Here is a 20,432-nt window from a genome sequence, read left to right as displayed (position 1 = left end):
TGTAATAGTAGCCATAGTGTTCCCTGTAGTATCTATGATATCCTGTGTAATAGTAGCCATACTGTCCTCTGTAGTATCTATGATATCCTCTGTACTAGTAGCCATAGTGTTCCCTGTAGTATCCATGATAACCTCTGTAATAGTAGCCATAGTGTTCCCTGTAGTATCCATGATATCCTCTGTAATAGTAGCCATAGTGTTCCCTGTAGTATCCATGATATCCTCTGTAATAGTAGCCATACTGTCCTCTGTAGTAGCAGCCGCACCATTCTGCATAGTCAAATAATAAACTCACTCACCTCCCCCGCGATCCCACGGTTCCTTCTGTCCACCTCTGGGAATCTGGCTGGTCGGGCAGGTGGCCAATACAAGCCCTATGCAGGCAGTGGAATTGCTGCTCTCTACATTTGGGAAGGGGTGCCACCTGAGGCTGAGGACTCAACTCCCCAATTAGACTGGGCGCCCCTGCCCGCAGACACCGCCTGCCATCCCCACATCCTCAGCTCTCTCCTCTTGTCGCTCTACAGGTGATGTCCAGTGCAGGAACATTTATAAGATTCCTCTCAGTAACCTCGTGGGCCAAAGCATCGAACGACCCCTGAAGTCTCCCCTGGTTTCCAAGGTGATCACCATCCCCACATCCAGCGTCATCGCCTGCACCCCCGTCACGCATTCTCTATCCCTGTCCCGAATGGAGATCAAGGAGATCGCGAGTCGGACGAGGAAAGAGCTTCTGGGTAAGAAATCAGGTAGCATGGCCTAATGGTCACCATCAGTGATGACTACCACCCTTCCCCCACCGCGCTCTGCACTTTTGCTTCCATAATTTCTGGCTTCTTCACAAGGTCTTTCTGGAGAAGCGGCTTCCAAACCTGAAGGATCTCCGCGGCAGAAGAAGCTCATCCGGAAGGCAGAAGAGGAGGAGACGAAGCAGGAAGCTGTGAGGACAACAAGCACTGAGCAGTAAGTGGCCGCAGAAGACTCCGGTCACACACAGAGCAGGTTCCCGAGCGCTCAGAGTTCGTCCTGCACTACTTTAGGACCTCTGCTCCAGTCACAATATGTCTGCAACTCTAGATGGGACCGGAGTAAAAACATATATTAGTCACTATCCCACAGTTACATCATGTGTGAAGATGGAAAAATGCCCGCACAGCGCCACCTATAGGAAGGTGCCTTCCCATTGGTGGCGCTGTAGAGGCATTGTTCCACCTTTTATTTGCATATTTCCCAGAGTAACATGCATGGCCTTATAAGTCTCCTCACACCTACTAGGTGCTCTCCCTAAGGAGAAACGTTACCCCTCTCGACCCACATCACAGGCTTCCCACCCAGCAAAGCCAGCAACCTATGGCACACTGATGAGGGGCAAAAACCCTGGAACAGGCTATCTGTAGACGCTTATCTTTTCCTTCTGGAGAAGACTCTGGGTTTGGCTCATAATTCCCAGTCATTGTTACAAGGCCTGTTAAAAAGTCCGACATTGGCCTGCAGGTATGCTGCCCTCTAGAGATGAGCGAGTATACTCGCTAAGGGCAATTGCTCGAGCGAGCATTGCCTTTAGCGAGTATCTCCCCGCTCGAGGCAAAAGGTTCGGGTGCCGGCGGTGGGCAAGGAGCTGCGGGGCGGAACGGAGGGGAGATCTCCCTCCCTCTCCCCCCCCCCCCCCCCCCCCGCTGCCTCCAGATGACAGCCGCTACTCACCGCTCCCCCGCGCCGGCACTCGAAACCTTTCTTCTCGAGCGGGCAGGTACTCGCTAAAGGCAATGCTCGCTTGAGCATTTGCCTTTACCGAGTATACTCGCTCATCTCTACTGCCCTCCAATAGTTGGTACTGTAGAGGCACTGTTCCATACGGCTGACGGTCTTCCCTGATTCCTGAGCCTGAGCAGACGAGCGGTGCCTGTGCAGTGCCGATTCTACAGATGGTAGTCGTTTTTAGAGGCACTCTACTAAGTAAGGGGTCACGTTCACGACCGTGCATCATGGACTTTCATTGATCCATGCACAGCGGCGTGTGGACACAGCGTATCGATACGCAAGAGAAATAAATCGCAGCATGCTCTATTTCTCTGCGTTGGTATGCAGCGTGAGCGCTATACATTTGTATGGGCTGCGTACGATACGCTATCCATACACAATACATTGCGTGTTGGCGGTGTATTCATATGGCAGACCGTATGGCTACAGGCAGCGGTTTACACGTATGCCTATGGGCATGAGCCCAAACTCAGCGCTTTAGTTTGCCCCAGTGGCGGGTGAACATCTAGTAGGGATATAATGAATCCTGAGACGTTCGGGGCCTCGTTTGCTGTAAGATGCAAATAAAGACCATGGCGCTCTCTGGTCACATGACCTCTTCCGCCATACTGATAAAATAATAACCTGTTTTCTCCCCAGGATCAATTCAGGATCATTTGAAAGCAACTCGGAGGGTCAGCGGCACTGCTCCACCAGCTCCGACCCCGAATCTAACGTCAGCGTGGAGGAAAGCCCCCCGTTCAGCGAAAGCCTCTTTCATCTGACCGCATCCTTCGATGAAGACATTGTAGATTTAAAGTGAAGGCAATCGACAACGCGATCCTTGTTCTCTGTTCACAACGTCTGGACATAACACGGCCGCTTGTGATCCGCTGCCGGGGAGGAGGAATATCCATCAGATCCAACCGGTGCCGTGCCTGCTCCGCGCCCTGCAGAATATATATTCGGTATGTAGTACTATATGGCGGAGAGCGCACAGACTGGCGGACTATTACCTCATTCACCCCTCTGGAGATCACACGTGTGCTTTAACTCACATAAAGTCACCTCCGAACAGTTCACAGCCTATACAGTATATAGAATTAATCTCCAGTCGCTGTGTACATACATTACTGATCTGATTTTTGGCTTGTAGCTCAAGAGCTGCAATCATAATACTGCTGGTTGCAATAGGAAACAGTCAGCAAACTTGTGGACGCCCTGAACAGCATCTCTGGTGCAGGGTCTTGTGTAAAGACAAGGCTGTACAGATATTGAACAAGCAGGGAGTACTGCTGCTAAGCCAGCAGAGTAGTGAGTGCAGCTCTGGAGTATCATAAAGCTGAATTTACCCTCTTTGTGTAACCTGCCATGTGGTGGCCGGAGGGGTCTGCCAGGGCTGCTTATACATTCATGAGCTTTTGGGCTTTGTCTCCTGCTCAGAGTAGCGGGCAGCAAGTAGGGGGCGCTCCGCCGAGTCGGACGGATATGTAGCAGCTGCAAATACAAAGGCCAAATGTTAACAATAATATGTATTTCGGAGGCGTGAAGCCTGAAGCGCAGCGTTTGTGTCTCACCCCCCCCGTACTTGGAGATCTCCGGAATGTTGTCCTCTACCCTGAAGATGGCGTCTGTCTTGCCCGACCACAAGCCGCCGCTGCAGGTCATGCTGGGAGTTGTAGTGTTGTGACAGTGATTGGAGCGTCTGTGCACTGCATGCCTCTTGCTGCACTTCAGCCGATGATCCGCCATCTCTGTCCACCTCCACACAATAACCGCGTGGAGCAGAAAGTGGAGGAAAGTTCCAGATTTCTTTCTTATTCGATATTTATCTCGTGGGACGTTCCGACCGTCGGAAAAATTGTGGTTTTTAATTTTTTTTTTTTTCCTAAATGGCCAGAATTTGTGGTTTTGTATCTGATTCTGTTCTGGTCGACTGTTGCTGAACTTCTGTGATACAAGAAACTTAAAGCGCCAACCACCAAGTGTCTTAAACTCTATCGTATTTCCATTGTTTCTACGCCACGTGATGTCACTGTGTTCCCTGTCTGTGGCCTGTACCTGAACACTTTCACCACACGGGGGCGCCACTATTGTGGAGGGGTTTAGTTTTGATCTGTAATAAATATTTATGACGTTTGGTCTCAGGACTTTGTGCGATTGTCTCTGCTCACAAGCTAGAGCACTCGGTCTGCCTTCACGAAGGCGGTGGGGAGGTTGACGAGCGCAGCTTCACAGCACCTCACGGCTCTACGCTGCCATCTGCTGCCCATTTATTAGTAGGAGACTTCCAAATAAGGCCGTATGCACACAAACGACTTCTCAGTCTGAAAATGGAACGGAAGTAGAACTCTTTCATTTGAACGGGTGGATTCAGGTAGACGAATAATCCGAGGTACGTGACATGCCGTGATTTTGAAGAGAGAGAGACGAAAAAAAAAAAAACGGTCTTGTGTATGACCCTACCCAAAAGAATGGGGTTTATATTCATATGAGATTTGTGTGGCTCGCACTGCGCAAATCTCAGCCGTGTGATACCGGCCTAATGGAGCCGAAAAACAGAAAAGCCAGTGTAAAAGAAGGAGATTGATGATGATACTACTTTGTATTGTCTGCACTGATACTTTGTATATTTTTTAGTCTGTGGTTTCAATTCACTGACAGCAAAAAGCTATCTTAAAATAGTGAGAGACAAAAAGTCTATCAGAAAATTATAAATGAAGAGTTATCATATCCAACTAGAAAACAGGAGTTTCCCGATGTCGATGCTCAGCGCCGCGGACGGGTCTTAGATAATATGATCCGCAGGAAGGCTGTCCCTGTTTATGTACCCGTCTCACAGCTGATGCATTACTGTTGCAGCTGTGGTTCTGTTTGGAGAGGATTCCCTGATTAGTTCACCTCTCTTTAAAGGCTATGGATACTTTTGGGGTAAACTTTTTTGAGGGGCGGACAATCATTTATGCAATTGGGTTTATTAAAAAATTTTGCACAGTTAGTCTTCTGCAGCTTCTGCATATCACGGTATAGAATAAACTGCAGTCCGAATCGCAGGAGGTGATCTGTTCGTGAGGCTGGACTGCCTGCTTAGTTTTTAGCCCTTATCTTTCCTCTCCTGCACCTTCTTGTCAGTTAATTTATAACCGCAGCAAGATAACGTTTATTATAAAAACAGTAGCTGATAAGAATGTTGATGAGAGGAGAGAGCAGAGGAAGAGCGAGCTGGGAGTGGAGCTTTATAGACCAACCTCCTATTGAGACTCAAGGCCGGTTTACAAGGGCTGATAAATCATTCAAATTTCTGCAGCCAGCAGGAATCTGAACAATTATCATTCAGTGTAAATGCTGCCCCAATTTTCTTCTCGGTTGTCCAGTTTCTGCATGCATAAAAATGAATGACGAAGCGGCCCGTGTAAACGAGCAATTATTCATTTATGAACGACAGCCTGTTTTCTGTGACTGGAGGTGGGTGGGCTGGAATGATCCCGGCCCGTTCCATCTGCATTCACTCAGCAATGATCGTTCCTCTGTAAAGGTACAGAAACTATCAGTGCTGGGATGACCTATGGGGTATCTACTCCTGACAAGTCACCCCGTGTAAAAAGTCCCTCACTCTGCAGTTTACTATATACAGTGATATGTAGAAGCTGCAGAAGACAAAACAGCGCACAATTTTTTAAATGAAATCCAATTCCAAAAATCATTGTCAGCCCAAAATACATGCATTTAAAAAGGGAGGAAAAATTCCTCCTCCACCTTAAAAGATGCCCATAGCCTTTAAATATTCCTGGCTTCTGTATTTGAGTGCTGGTTATAGCAGAAGGTATGTGCATTTATAGCCAGTATTCCTTTTTTTTCTTTTTGGAGTGGAGGTTTACCAATGTCCATTAATTAATGTTATTATACATAGGGAACAGAGACCCTCATCCGCCTGCTCCCCTGACACAACAATATAACATAACTGTCAGCAAGCAGCAGGGGGCTCTCTACAGACAGATTGACTTCAATGAGTGATATGGGAGAGCTCCATTATTGGTGACAGCAAGCAGACTGAGTTTACTTTTTTAATTACGCCAAAGCAAAGCCCCCCCCCCTCCCCCGCCCTTCTGTACCTCATTACCCACATTCAACTTCCAGTAATAGAATCTCTAAAATTGAAGCAAAAAGTTTTCTTGCTATGGCTACACGGCAACTAGGATCAAGGCCAAAGATCGCAGTATGACCTACTAGATCACATCCTAATGTAAGTGGATCCAAAGAACCTGATAGATTTCTTGTGTTTGTCGGGTCCCAGAAACCTGCAAGTAGGAACGTCACCGCATTCGCTTACACGAGGATGCAACGCAGCACAACGACCACATTGGTGGGACTTACAGCAGTAATATGAATAAGCGTTTCATAATCTTGTCTTCATGCTGCGGAGAAGAAATCCCCTCTAGAAAATCACCTGCGGTGCGGGATTTAAGTCCGCAGGATGTAAATTACAGCAGCACATTTTTGGCGCAGATTCCACCTCTTCAAACCAAGCGGTGAAGCCTTCAAAAACCGCTGCAGGCTTTGCTCTGTGGATCTGCTGCAGAATATCCACAGCCATTCCATCCTTCGTGGATTCCGCCACAGAATCTTTTGTAAAACAACGGCCGAAATCCCCGGCGGTCCTGACACTTCCCTGCAGCAGCAGATCCGCTAGCAGATTTAGTCCCATCAGTGGGCACGCGTAATTTCAGGAGCCACATGAAGTAGAGAAATGTCCCATCTCTGTGCAGAAACATCAGAAATTCAGCATGTTGATTTTCTCAACTGACCTGCGTGCGAATCCGCAGCAAAATAGCCGTAGACTTCTGCAGCGGTTTACAGGCTGATTCCGAGATACCTTCAGACAGCGGGATTTGCCGCAGACCTCTAAGAGCCGGATCAAAATCCATTGTAAAATCGTGTCTGTGAGTTTCCGTGTTATGAAGTGACATAACACTCCTTGATGTGGACACACTAGTTGCGGCGTCGGAATCGCGCATGTAGATTGCAGCAGATTTTGATGTGGATTTCGCCATGGACTATACCATTGGGGTACATTTTCGCACCAAAAGCTACAACAGACTTCACCCCATCAAAGGGGGAAATCTGCTGTGGATCCGCATCAAAAACCGTACCAATCATCGACCCAATCCTGGGAGTGCGAGATTGTGTCCCCTCGCATTAGAGATGAGGTGGGTGCAGGACATCACATCATGGGGAAACAATTATAGACCACAGCAATCTACTAAACCCGTTTATTTTCAGAACAGATCTAGAATCGCTGCACCCCGTGTGACACTCGGGCCAGTGATCCGGAACATCAGCATGCGGTTATGTTCTAGATCAGTGGTCCCCTACCGCTGCCCTCCAGCTGTGAGAGAGCGCTGCATCATGTACTACAAGTCACAGGTTGTCAGGACATGCTGGTTGGCGATCCGAGGATATAGTGTATTCACGGACCAGAAACCGCTGCTTCTCTGCGTATTTCATCCCTCCTACCTGTTTTTGTGCGTGTAAATACGCGGCGAATAAATAAAAATCCGCTGATAGGCCCGTTATTGTGATGCACAAACACGTAGTTTTCCTGTGTATTCACGCTGGCCCAGTCACTTCTATGGCCTATGTCACGTGTAACACGCACCAGAATAAGACACGCTGCGTATATTTCACATGACTGAAAATCGTGTAAAAAGTACGCCTATGTAAATGAAGCGGTGGAAGTGAATGGGTGCCATGCACTGCCTGTGAGAATGGATGTGCCGCAGTCCTCTGCCACACTACTGTGCCAGGAGAGTGAAACCAAGCTTATTAGCATACAGGTGAATACTAGAATTACATTAAGCACCAGTGGGAGTGGCCTGACTGAGCCCCACCCCTTTTGAAGGTAACAGTATTTTATCCAAGTAATCCTGCGGCCCACGCCCCTCCACTAGGCCTTGTAGAGGGCCTCATGGGGCATAATGTCTCCAGTGGTTTACTTTGCACGAGTCGTAACATTATGTTAGTTTTGCCAAGACTCCCCCTTTATATCCGTAACACTGCATCCTGGAGTCCCCGCCGGGGTCTGCTCCTGTCAGGCTCATTGACCAGAGGATGGGGAGCGCCGGGCAGAGGTGGCGTCTTCTACTGGATCGAGCTGGAACCGGATCTTCCCCTTCCTGAACTTTGTTGGAAATAAGATTCGATTTGCTCCAGAGTTTTGCCCTTCGTCTCCGGGATGCAGAGGATGGTGAAGAAGACATTGAGTCCACAGAAAGCCGCAAACAACCAGAAGGTTCCGTAGGAGGTGAGAAGATCCTGCCAAACAGAGCAACATCTCAGCACCTGGCACCACCCAACGGGAGTAATGCCCACCTACTGCCCATGGGACTTACCAGCAGGTTATGAAAAACCTTTGTAACGAGGAACGCACAACCCCAGTTGGTGACAACGCACACTCCGCTGGCCACTCCGCGGGCACGGAGAGGGAAGATCTCAGACATGAGCAGCCACGGAATGGGACCCCAGCCGATAGCAAACCCTGCAAGGGGAGGAGCAGAGTCAATGAGAAGTGCAGCCTGTTCCATCCCAAGGCACACCACAAAACCCTCTTAACCACCCATAGTTGGACCTTCCATGACATGGACCCAATCCCACCGTTGTAGGGCTGCTCATGGATGAGCCTACTTTGGTGGAAAAGCTGTTGATTCATAAAGTCAACCGTATCCATGGACCCCCATTGATCAGACAACGGCTAAGGGTTTCTGTTCGGCGGCATACATTAGTATGGTTTTTGTTACCAATGGGAGTCTATGGGCTACAACCCCACAGTGACATCCAGCAGTGGTATAGGACCAGAGATCCTACTGACACAGTACGGTGCAAGCTTTAGGCAGGTGGGGAAAATATGCTACAAAAGTAAGAATGTTTTCAAAAATAGAAGAAGTGTTAATAGTTTATTTTTGCTAATTAAAAAAACACAAAGTGAAAAAAAGAGAAATGCAAATCCCATCAGTATTTGGTGCGACTGTCCTTTGCCTTCACAACAGCATCAGCTCTTCTTGGTACCCTTGTACACAATCAGGGGCTTTGTAGGATTATAGTCAGGTGTACGATTAACCAATTATACCAAACAGGTGACAATGATCATTTTTTTCATATGTAGGTTGAAATACAGTCATTCACTGAAAACACAAACAGCTGTGTAGGAGGCTTAAATCTAGGTGAGGAACTGCCAAACTGCTACAAAGGTGAGGTTGTGGAAGACAGTTCCATGTCACAGGTCCTATACCATAGCATGACTGAGCACAGCAACAATCCCCAAGGTAATTATACTGCATCAGCAAGGTCTCAGAGACAAAAAGCAGACTGGGGTTTCAGGATGTGGTGTTAAAGCGCTTTTAAAGAAGCGTGCAGCTTTGAGAACCGCAGAAGCGGCGCTCAACCAAGGAAACTTAGTGTAGCAGATAAAAGACACTTCATGCTTACTTCCCTTCAAAATCAAAAGGTGTCCAGCAGTGCCATCAGCTGAGGACTGACAGAGACTGGCAGAAAGCAGTAGAACCCAGTTACACCCATCTACTGCTCAAAGAAGTCTGGCCAGATGTGGCTTTCATGGAGGAATTGCGGCCAACAAGCCAAACCTTCCATCTAGAAACAAGGTCAAGTGTGACTCATGGTGGAGAGCATTACAATAATGAGTGTGTGCAGGTAGCAGTGAAGCATGGTGGAGAGCAGTACAATAACGAGTGTCTGCAGGCAGCAGTGAAGCATGGTGGAGAGCTGTACAATAATGAGTGTGTGCAGGTAGCAGTAAAGCATGGTGGAGAGCGGTACAATAATGAGTGTCTGCAGGTAGCAGTGAAGCATGGTGGAGAGCGGTACAATAACGAGTGTCTGCAGGCAGCAGTGAAGCATGGTGGAGAGCAGTACAATAATGAGTGTGTGCAGGCAGCAATGAAGCACGGTGGAGAGCAGTACAATAATGAGTGTCTGCAGGCAGCAGTGAAGCATGGTGGAGAGCAGTACAATAATGGATGTCTGCAGGCAGCAGTGAAGCATGGTGGAGGCTCCTTGCAAGTTTGGGGCTGCATTTCAGTAACTGGAGTTGGGGATTTGTGGTTTCCTCAATGCTGAGAAATATAGGCAGATACTTATCCATAATGTGATACCATCAAAGAAGTGTCTGATTGGCTCCACATGTATTCTGCAGCAGAACGACCCCAAACATTCAGCCAATGTCATTAAAAACTATATTCAGTGTACGGAAGAACAAGGAGTCCTGGAAGTGGTGATTTGGCCCCACAAGGCCCTGATCTCACATCATCCAGACTGTCTGGGACTACATGAAGAGACAGAAGGATCGGAGCGAGCCGACATCCACAGAGGATCTGTGCTTAGTTCTCCAAGATCTCTGGACCAACCTCCCTGCTGCGTTCATTCAAAAACTGTGTGCAAGTGTTTCTAGAAGAACTGATGCTGAAGGTAAAGGACGATCACAACAAATACTGATGGGATTTACATTTCTCTTTTGTTCGGTCACTTTGCATTTTGTTAGTTGACAAAAATAAACTATTAGCACTTGGATTTGTGAAAACATTCTTACTCGGCAGCATTATCTCACACCTGCCTAAAACTTTTGCACAGCACTGTATATCTCTGATGGATATTTCACTTCCATGTGAAAGTTGTCTGAGGGCTTCCCCACTGTTCACTTCCTGCAGTGGGACACCACTGAACACTGGGCAGCACTGCTCGGGCCTCCGGCCTTTATGGCACTGTGAAGGTCAAATGAAGGACATTGTGACGGCAGCAGCAGGCGCCAGACGCCAGATTCTGTACAAATATGAATCCCCTCCCCCTTTGTATCCAGAACTTACCAGCTATGAACAGACCCATGCTGAGCAACGCCAACCAAGCCAGCTGGTCTGTGGCGCTATCCACCATGTCCACTGGAACCGTCAGATCTAACGAGTTGTTCATGTGCGCCACACTGACTCTAAAATACACCCCGAGCAGGGTTGTGCTGACCGCCATGACGACGCCTGGAGAGACAGGACAGAAGACCATGTAAAATCAGATCAATATTGCATAAATCACCATAGGCCTTATTCACGCAGGCGACTGAGAAACAGACCAATTTCACTGCAAGTGTAACCATGAAATAGAGAAACAATGCTGCCCATCTGAATGACTGCATTTACTTAATAGGTCCAAGTTCCATCAGTTGCAAACTCAGACATTAAACTCATCTTTAAAGGGATTGCCCAGATGAAAACTATTGATGGTCTATCCTCAGTAGGCAGACTGTTGCCCAGGACCTCTGCCGATCCCCTGGGCCAATGCGCTAGTTTTTTTTTTTGGGGGGGGGGAGAATAGACGGTTCCGCTCTTACTGTTGTGTCCTGGACGCATATTAGCAATTTCTGCTTAGGTTAAGCAGCGCTGCTGATTAGAGCCACCTGATTGGCTCTTCGGCACCACGTGACTACACAGCGTGCACGCGCATTGCCTTCAGCAGCCGTGCACTACACACTACAGTTAAGCAGATGTGCGCTACACACTACACTTAAGCAGCACGGGGTTACGTTTGGGGTTAGGTTTAGGGTTAGCTAAACCTAACCCTAAACCCTAATCCCAACCCTAAACACTAACCCTAAACACTAACCCTAAACCCTAACCCTAAACCCTAACCCCGTGCTGCTTAAGTGTAGTGCACGTCTGCTTAACTGTAGTGTGTAGTGCACGGCTGCTGAAGGCAATCCGCGTGCACGCTGTGTAGTCACGTGGTGCCGAAGAGCCAATCAGGTGGCTCTAATCAGCAGCGCTGCTTAACCTAAGCAGAAAGTGCTAATATGCCTCCTGGACTGGTATTGCAGACCACATTTCCATTGAAGTAAAAGGCCTGTAAAACCAAGCCTGGCCACTACAATGAGAACGGAGCTGTCTGCTTCTAGCGGTATTTTTTCCCCCCTTCCTTTCCAAAAAAAACCCAAAAAACGTTGAATACATTATATGTACCCGAAATTGGTGCCATTAGAAGATACAACTCGTCTTGCAAAATGTAAGTCCTTATACGGCGACGTCGACAAAAAATAAAATAAATTCGTTATGGCTCCTGGAACGTAACGATGTAAAAAAATAAATAAATAAATTGTCTGGTCATTAAGGTGTATAATCGGCCGGTCACTAAGGGGTTAAGCCCCACCTAACGTGTAGAACCAGGTTGTCTATAAACATAGGGTCACTGCAGCTCCACCTCCAACACACAGACCACACCCCCAGGAAGCAGAGAATACCTGAGAGAACTAGCAGCACCTTCCTGCCGGCCCGGTCCATAATGAGTGCAGCCACCGCGGTGAACGCCACCTGCACCAACCCCACAACCACCGAAGCCAGACTGCTGTTCTGTAAAACATGGCCACACAGCATGAATACGAGGCCGGGGGCGGAGCCAAGACCGCAGCCGCCACCAATGCCGCAGCTCACCTTGAAATTTGCTTCTTCAAAGATCATATCTGCATAGAACATGACGGCGTTAATGCCGGTGGCCTGCTGGAAGAACATGAGCAGCACCCCGATGATGAATGGTTTGTAAATGGACGGCTTCCGTAAATCTGCCATCTTCAGACGGTCATCCTGAGGAAACGAGAAAAAAATATAATCCAAAATAACAGCGTGCACCGCCACCGCCCTCACCAGCGTTATATCAGTATGGGGGTGTTATAACAGGAGCGGCTGATATTAGTCACATATATGATGTCTCTGGAGGTTATATCAGTATGGGGGTGTTATGAGAGAAGCGGCTGATATCAGTCACATATATGGTGTCTCTGGAGGTTATATCAGTATGGGGGTGTTATAACAGGAGCGGCTGATATCAGTCACATATATGATGTCTCTGGAGGTTATATCAGTATGGGGGTGTTATGAGAGAAGCGGCTGATATCAGTCACATATATGATGTCTCTGGAGGTTATATCAGTATGGGGGTGTTATGAGAGAAGCGGCTGATATCAGTCACATATATGATGTCTCTGGAGGTTATATCAGTATGGAGGTGTTATGAGAGAAGTGGCTGATATCAGTCACATATATGGTGTACATGTCTTGGGTTATATCAGTACTGGAGTGGTATAAGAACAATGGCTGATATCAGTCACATATATGTAGTAAGTGTCCCTGGAGGTTATATCAGTACTGGAGTGTTATAAGAGGAGCGGCTGATATCAGTCACATATATGATGTACATGTCTTGGGTTATATCAGTACTGAAGCGGTATAAGATGAGCAGCTGATATCAGTCACATATATGATGTCTTTGGAGGTTATATCAGTACTGGAGTGTTATAAGAGGAGCGGCTGATATCAGTTGTATGATGTAAATGTCTCTGGAGGTTATATATGAGTGATGATAGCCGCTCCACTTATACTGCTTCAGTAGGGATATAATCTCCAGAGACATCTTATATGTGACTAATATCAGACGCTCCTCTGATAACGCTCCAGCACTGATATAACCTGCAGAGACATTCACATCATCTCATAACGCTCCAGCACTATTATGATCTCTGGACTGTGGTGGTGATGGGTGGGGGGATGGTAAACATTACAATGTCATGTATGATGAGGATTTCAGTATCAGAATGGACGACGGTTTTACATTACATCTATGACAGAGTGACGCAGCAAAGACGCCGAGGTGAAGCCCCCCAGAGACGAGACCCTTCCCCTGCTCACCTGCTGCTCCCCGCTGCCTTCAATCTGCCGAAACTCCCACTCATGGTCCACATCTGGTCCTCGCAGGAAGCGAAGAGCCGCCATAGCCTCGGCCCGCTTCTCCTGGCTGATGAGATATCGGGGGGTCTCGGGCATGAAGCACATAAACGTCAGCATGACGACCGGGGGGACAGAGCAGACCACCGCCAGCCAGCGCCAGCCCACCATCATCCCTGCACGGCGACAAACCAATAAATTCCAATACAAAAACATTGTGCACCCATCCCCCATCTAACACTACCTGCAATGTAAGCGCCCACGATGCCGGTGACCACCATCAGCTGGACGCAGGAACCCAACGCCCCTCGGACCCTGGAGTGGGAGGTCTCTGAGATATACACCTGCAAAACAGGTCAGAGGGTTAGTGAGCGGGATTGGGCACCTGATGGCGAGCGTCCTCCTCCGACCGCACACAACAATCACTCTCCTCATCCACAAACCATACTTGATCTAGCTCAAAACGCGTAAGCGCTCCAAGTGTATCGACATCATATAGCAGTAAAGAGTTGATTGGGTTAATCCCGCAAGTGTCGCTTAAGCATTTATCGCATCCTCACTTTATTAGGCGTATCTACAGATATAGCAGTGCTGGCGCTTGCTGCGTTAACGCCAACCTGGTAATGGGTTGCACTGAGACTCGGCGCAGCAATGCTAATTGCATAGCACGGCTGGCATTCAATATAAATAGTATCAGCCACACTACGCAGTTAGTGTAGCATGGCCGAAAGGCGCCGGCAGTCTATGCTACAGATGTAATGCGCCAAACATCCTTGTCCGCTGCTACATCTGTATGAGAATGATAGAGAAACCTGAATAGAGCGCCTCCTGATGGCAGAATACAGGAGCAGCAGCGGTCAGCACAGAGATGGCGGGATACTCACCGGGACCACTAAGGAGGTAACTCCACTGGCCAGTCCAGATAATACGCGCCCGCTCAGCAACATCCACACGTTCTGCGCTGATATGATCAAGGTGAAGCCCAGGACAAAAGGAAGAGCGCAGAGCATGAGACTGAGCTTCCGGCCAACGCGGTCGACCAGCCACCCGCCAAGTATCCCCCCGGCAGCGGCTCCGATGGTCACTATAGACTGCGGGGAAGGGGACAGAGAAACATCAACCAGCACAATGGTGACTGGACCACTTACTGTATTTTTGAGAAGACTCACCCCAAACCACGACGCCATCTCCTTGTCCAATATTAGTCGGGGATCCCCTTCATTCTTCAGATCTGAGATGGCGGGAGAGCTGAACCCCAGAACAAAGCCGAAGCTGAGGGGCCCCAACACTGCGCCGAGCGTGGCCAAGTACAGATTCCGGTTCCGGACATTGCTGCATGGAGAGGACACAAAGACCAGGTCAGGTGATGCTACAAGGGGCATTCTGCCACCACTAGAGGGAGCCGGCTATAGACAGATTTATACTGCAGTGAGCGCCCCCTAGTGGTAAAGCAATAGGGAAAAAAACTAAAAAGTGAGTAAAAGGATAATTAAAAAACACAAAATAAATATGAAGCCTCACAGCATAGATATATGTGCTACCCCCACATCCAAAGCAGCGGACGCACAAACTGCAAGATGTGTGATGAATGGTGAACATGTCCTACAACCGAAAAGCTAAAGGTAGTATATGTTATCAGGGCAAAAATACCTGCACCCACACCTTATGAGTTTCCTGGACATTAACTTACATGGGCGGCGAAGCTTCAGAAAGCAGCGGGAGGACGCAGACCGAACATATAGGTAAGTAAAATAAGACCCTCTGCCTCTTACAGGGCAAAAATTTATATAAGACAGGGTCTTATTTTCAGGGAAACACAGTATTAATGTGAGAGACTGTGACCTAGCGTCAGGCTGGAAATACAGTGCGCTGCGGTACTGTATATTACAACCATTAGGGTACATTCACACGATACTGATTTTTTGCAGATTTTAGTGCAGATTTGCAGCAGACTTCACCCCTTCAAATTGAACTCAAATGAAGCTGCTGCAGATCTGCACCAAAAGCGGCAGCAAATCACCAACATGTGAACACAGCTTAAGGCCCATTTACACAGAACGATAATCGCTCAAACGAAAGTTTGAGTGATCATTTTTACATACTTTTAAGTAGCTAATTAGTTACTTAAAGAGTTAATACAGGCGGAGTGGGATACTGCAGCGATAGCTCAGAGAACAAAGCAGCCGTTTCGTATATGCAAACAGATGTATTGTTCTCGGAGCTTTCAACTGGTGTCCCACTGAGAACTGCCAGTGGGATACCAGCTGAAGGAATACTAACAGCACTGCCCGCCTGAGATATCAGCGGGCGGCACCGGTAAGGCTCATCACTAATTTCTAGCTGGCTAGAAAGGAGCGATGAACTAACAGTGCACGATGGCCGCCCGTTTAGATGCAATGGTTATCACTCAAAAGATCGCTTTTCAGCGAATTTTGAGCAATAGTCGTTATGTTTAGATGGGCCTTTAAAGATACATTCACATGTAGCAGAAATGCCGTGGATTTTTCACTGTGATTCGGGTGCGGTCCGCATATCATTTCACCTACCGCTAGAAGGAGCACATACCCTAAAATGAGTTTTCCAGGACCAAGATATTGATGAGCAGTCTTCAGGATAGGTCATCAATATCAGATCAGTGGGGTCTATCGCCTGCAATCCCAGCCAATCAGCTGTCAGAAGAGGCCGCAGCGCTTCAAACGCCATGGCCTCTTCTCAGGCCAGTAAGGCGATGTTCATTGGTCACATGGCCTGAGAGCAGCTCAGTCCGATTCAAGTCAACGAGACCGAGTTGCTATCACAGCCTCCGCCTCTATGTGATGTACGGCGCTGTGCCTGGCGGCTGCCGTACTGACCTGAGTGCTGATATCACTTTAAACAGCTGATCAGTCGGGGTCCCAAGTAGCAGCCCCCCATGGATCTGATATAGATCACCGATCCTGAGGACTGGTCATCATCTTACCCTCGGAAAACCCCTTTAACCATAAAGTGTTACGGTTGTTGAAGAGAAATATAAGTAGCTGCTTGAATATGGATTTGTTGCGGATTTTAAAACCACTGATCCCCCCCCCCCCCTCACTTTTTTTTGCAAACTCCACAACAAATATGCGCCAATCAGCGGTATAATCTGGTGTGGATTCCCTGCTGAGGATTTCCCCAGGGATTGCATCAGATTTGCTACAGAAACTTTCTGCAGCAATTCTGGCCGGTGTGCAGATACCCTTATAATCCAGCGCTGTTCTATGTTATCAGCCCTTCCATTTCATCACACTGTGGAGTAATAGTGACCTATAGGTGGGGGTAGAGAGCCATCACACGGCCCACAACATTCCCTATTGGCCACTCCTGCAGTCCACTACTTATGCTGTCATACGGCTGCCCGTTATACTTCACCTGCAGGGATGGCACACAGCGCCGTACAACCAGCATGGCAGCAGCTTCACTCACCTCAGGTATCGGCTCTGCTGCAACTCCGAGGATCCGGAGGGATTCAGAAGAGGCTGCAAATCACCGTCATCCATGATCCTAAAGAGAGACAGAAGAGTGTAAAGATTATAGCAGTGCATCTGATAGTAGAAGATATCAGTCAGAGCCGGAGAGCTAATACACTCCTTGTAAAAAAAAAACTCCACCACCATTAAAAGTTGTCACTTTGCTGCAAAACTCGTCCTGCGGTTCCATCTCAGCAGATCTGTAAATGATGAGAGTTGTGGTGATTAGATGGACGGTCCTGTCACCGAAGGCCCTATAAGTGGTTCCCCCCTTGGCCTATAAGAGGCTCTCGGAGGCTCCTTGTGTGTAGTGACCTCTTCTTCCGCTTGTAGAGCTTGTTGGCCACTAGACGCCTCTACGATGCAGTTGGGACCAGTGGATGTGTGAGGGCACACAAGGTGACCGGGCTCAGGACGCCCCCTACAGACCACCAGTAGAGAGGAGCGTCTGACCAGACTGTTAGGAGGTGTTGGGACCAGTGGATGTGTGAGGGCACACAAGGTGACCGGGCTCAGGATGCCCCCTACAGACCACCAGTAGAGAGGAGCGTCTGACCAGACTGTTAGGGGGTGTTGGGACCAGTGGATGTGTGAAGGCACACAAGGTGACCGGGCTCAGGACGCCCCCTACAGACCACCAGTAGAGAGGAGCGTCTGATCGTCCGACAAGCAGCTCCAACTGTTTCCTTGTCCGCCATCCAGAGACAGGGGGCGCCATCATTACACCCCTGTGTCTGTCAGAACCATTTTCAGGTGCTTGGCTGAAGGACATTTGGTCTCACGGTGCCTGTAGATCATGTATGGGACATCAACTCTGACAACCTACAAGTTTGTATTATCTGGAGACTCAGTTATAGCCAATGTGGAGCGATATGCTGCAGGATACCATACAGAACCTGTATACCACCACGCCCGTCCGTATCACATCTTGTATCTTAGCTAGAGGCGGTACAACAGGGTACTAGAGCCTCCATGCCCACCTGTATCACATCTTGTATCCAAGCTAGAGGCGGTACAACAGGGTACTAGAGCCTCCATGCCCCCCGTATCACATCTTGTATCCAAGCTAGAGGCGGTACAACAGGGTACTAGAGCCTCCATGCCTGCCTGTATCACATCTTGTATCCAAGCTAGAGGCGGTACAACAGGGTACTAGAGCCTCCATGCCCGCCCGTATCACATCTTGTATCCAAGCTAGAGGTGGTACAACAGGGGACTAGAGCCTCCATGCCCACCCGTATCACATCTTGTATCCAAGCTAGAGGTGGTACCACAGGGTACTAGAGCCTCCATGCTAGCCCGTATCACATCTTGTATCCAAGCTAGAGGCGGTACAGCAGGGTACTAGAGCCTCCATGCCCACACGTATCACATCTTGTATCCAAGCTAGAGGCGGTACAACAGGGTACTAGAGCCGTCCTATAAGGGAGTTCTCAACAATAAATGATGATTTTGCTGATATTGTATTCACTTATATCAACCTTACAATCACACAGAGAAAGCTTCATCCCTCCGACAACCTCTAGGGGGGGATGTTACTGACAAGGACTGTATATCACTCAGCAGGGTATCTAATAATAGAAGATATTACATTCTGCACATTTACTCACCAGAGCTGATACTCGACACGTCACATGACCTCTCTGCACTCAGCTGATAGATCACGTGAAGCCCGGCCTTCTCCACCTCCTTAGTTTTTCCCTTCTCTCCGCAGTGTCCGCAGCGCGGCAGCCATTTTGTTGAAGTCCAGTCTTGACTTTACATAGGCATTTTTCTGTTTGCAAATATGGCGCCTACAGCAGCAGGGAGCGTCCAGCCGGAGACACTCTATCTGCCCAGGCTTCACGTTCATGTGTCCCACAAGGGCCGCAGCCAATCACGTCACGTCTTACAATAAAGCGGTGAGATGATTGGCGACTGGTCTTCACAGAGGCGGCCAATGACAGGTAACCTTATTCATCTGCAGTTTTTTTTTTAACGGTCTAAAAGGCAACCTGTTGTCCCTAGTAACCAATCCCAGCGCCGCTCTCGTTTCTCAAAAGAAGAATAAGAAATGAAAGCAGCGCAGAGATTGGTTGCTAGGGGAAACATGGGCGGGGCTTCACAAAACTAGGGAGTCTGTGCTGCCCTAAAGTGACCATCACAGGACCCCATAACAGAGACTGCACCCCCATAAATCAATGCCATAGTGCCCCATAACAACGCCATCATAAGTGGCAGCTGCAGGAGCCTCATAAAGGTCAGGAAGGGTATCCTTCTCCTTAGTGAGACACCTAGTAGGCGTGAGGAGACTTAGAAGGCATCCATGCTCCTCTGGGAAATATGCAAATAGGGAAGATGGCACAATCCCTCTGCTGCGCCACCTGCTGGCTGGTGGCATTCCTGCAACTCAATGTCAGACTTTTTAGACAAGTCTTATAACAATGACTGTGAACTGAAAACCAAACCCGAATACCAAGGCCCCCCCAAGTGACCCCTGCCGCCCCCCGCCGCAGCCCCCCATCTTATACAGAAAATGTGAAATCTGTTTGTTTGTGTCGGATACAAATCCACAGTTTTGGTCCGATTTGAGTGAATTCTGCGTGAGTGTCTGCAGCGCCCGGCGGCGAAGTGAAAATCCCGAACTCCCCAACTTCAGCCGGCTGCACAGGGGCGGCGGATCCTGAATGTGCCCGGCCGGCGTGCGCGTACCTGTATTTTCTTCTTCTGCGGATCGCCCGCACGGCTCGCCGTCAGACCTGCGCAATATAGATTTATTTTTGAAACTCCTGCTTTTCCTGCGGAATCTGCTGCCTGTCCGCAATGTCAATGGAAGCCGTCCATGGGGAATCCGCAGGAAAATGGAGCACGCTGTGATCTTTCATTCGCGAGCGGAAATCGCGATTGGTTTCCGCTCGTGTGCATGGAGCATCACTTTTGCATTGCATGCTATGGGTGGTGTTTTCTGCGGGATCCAGGGGTGACCGCCGGCTCCGGATTCTGCAGTTCACATTCGCCCGTGTGCGTTCACCCTTCCCCTGTAATTTTTGTTACCCATGGCAACCAATCACAGCGCAGCTTTCCTTTCTTATACTGCGGAGGTAACATGAAAGCTGCGCTGTGATTGGTTGCGAGGGGCAACACAGGTTATCTTTTGGACAGCTTCCATAACAGTGCGGTGAGCGGCTCATTTCTGCGGCCACCTTGTATATTCCACGACCGCTCGTCATGAAATCTTTTTGAAAGCCCAATTGTCCATAACCGATCCCTGTGCTCAGAGCGCCGCCAGATCTCTTAGCAAGGGGTATTCACAAAATACGTGACCTGCGGCAGCACCTCCATAACAGTGATGTATAGTCCCCCCATTACTGACATCCCAGCCCCTATAACTGCAGCCACAGCGCCCCCATAACAGTGACAGTCCACTATAATAGTAACAGCCCCAATAACAGTGGTG

At 48.6% G+C, this 20,432-nt stretch overlaps 2 protein-coding genes across 4 annotated transcripts in view; one reads left to right on the top strand and one right to left on the bottom strand.

The window, feature by feature from the left end:
- GARNL3 (GTPase activating Rap/RanGAP domain like 3) overlaps positions 1-3,890 on the top strand; it is a 120,722-nt gene extending 116,832 nt beyond the window's left edge. For all 3 annotated transcript variants that reach the window (XM_066580276.1, XM_066580275.1, XM_066580274.1), the window contains 3 exons: positions 528-737; positions 846-963; positions 2,401-3,890. In XM_066580276.1, the coding sequence (XP_066436373.1) occupies positions 528-737; positions 846-963; positions 2,401-2,563 (491 nt within the window). In that variant the 3' untranslated portion in view covers positions 2,564-3,890. The remainder of the gene's footprint in view (positions 1-527; positions 738-845; positions 964-2,400) is intronic.
- Positions 3,891-6,996: 3,106 nt separating this feature from the next.
- On the bottom strand, positions 6,997-18,792 carry SLC2A8 (solute carrier family 2 member 8). Its single transcript, XM_066580272.1, has 11 exons — positions 18,607-18,792; positions 16,953-17,030; positions 14,678-14,840; positions 14,393-14,599; positions 13,753-13,852; positions 13,473-13,684; positions 12,222-12,371; positions 12,032-12,140; positions 10,614-10,778; positions 8,130-8,275; positions 6,997-8,052 (listed from the first exon to the last, which is right to left on the bottom strand). Exons 2-11 carry the CDS (start codon positions 17,024-17,026, stop codon positions 7,879-7,881), a joined length of 1,500 nt encoding a protein of 499 aa, XP_066436369.1. The 5' UTR covers positions 17,027-17,030; positions 18,607-18,792; the 3' UTR covers positions 6,997-7,878.
- Positions 18,793-20,432: the final 1,640 nt, after the last annotated feature.

Source organism: Eleutherodactylus coqui, chromosome 10 (assembly GCF_035609145.1).
Source record: "Eleutherodactylus coqui strain aEleCoq1 chromosome 10, aEleCoq1.hap1, whole genome shotgun sequence".
Classification (NCBI taxonomy): Eukaryota; Metazoa; Chordata; class Amphibia; order Anura; family Eleutherodactylidae; genus Eleutherodactylus; species Eleutherodactylus coqui.
This window is presented reverse-complemented; position numbering and strand designations above follow the sequence as displayed.

Excerpts from the sequence above, each read along its gene's own strand:
- SLC2A8 (XM_066580272.1), bottom strand. The coding sequence starts at position 17,026 with ATGGATGACGGTGATTTGCAGCCTCTTCTGAATCCCTCCGGATCCTCG. Across the intron at positions 13,685-13,752 it reads CGTGGGCGCTTACATTGCAG|GGATGATGGTGGGCTGGCGC; the intron begins GTAGTGTTAGAT and ends GTCGCCGTGCAG. Across the intron at positions 12,372-13,472 it reads AAGGCAGCGGGGAGCAGCAG|GATGACCGTCTGAAGATGGC; the intron begins GTGAGCAGGGGA and ends TCGTTTCCTCAG.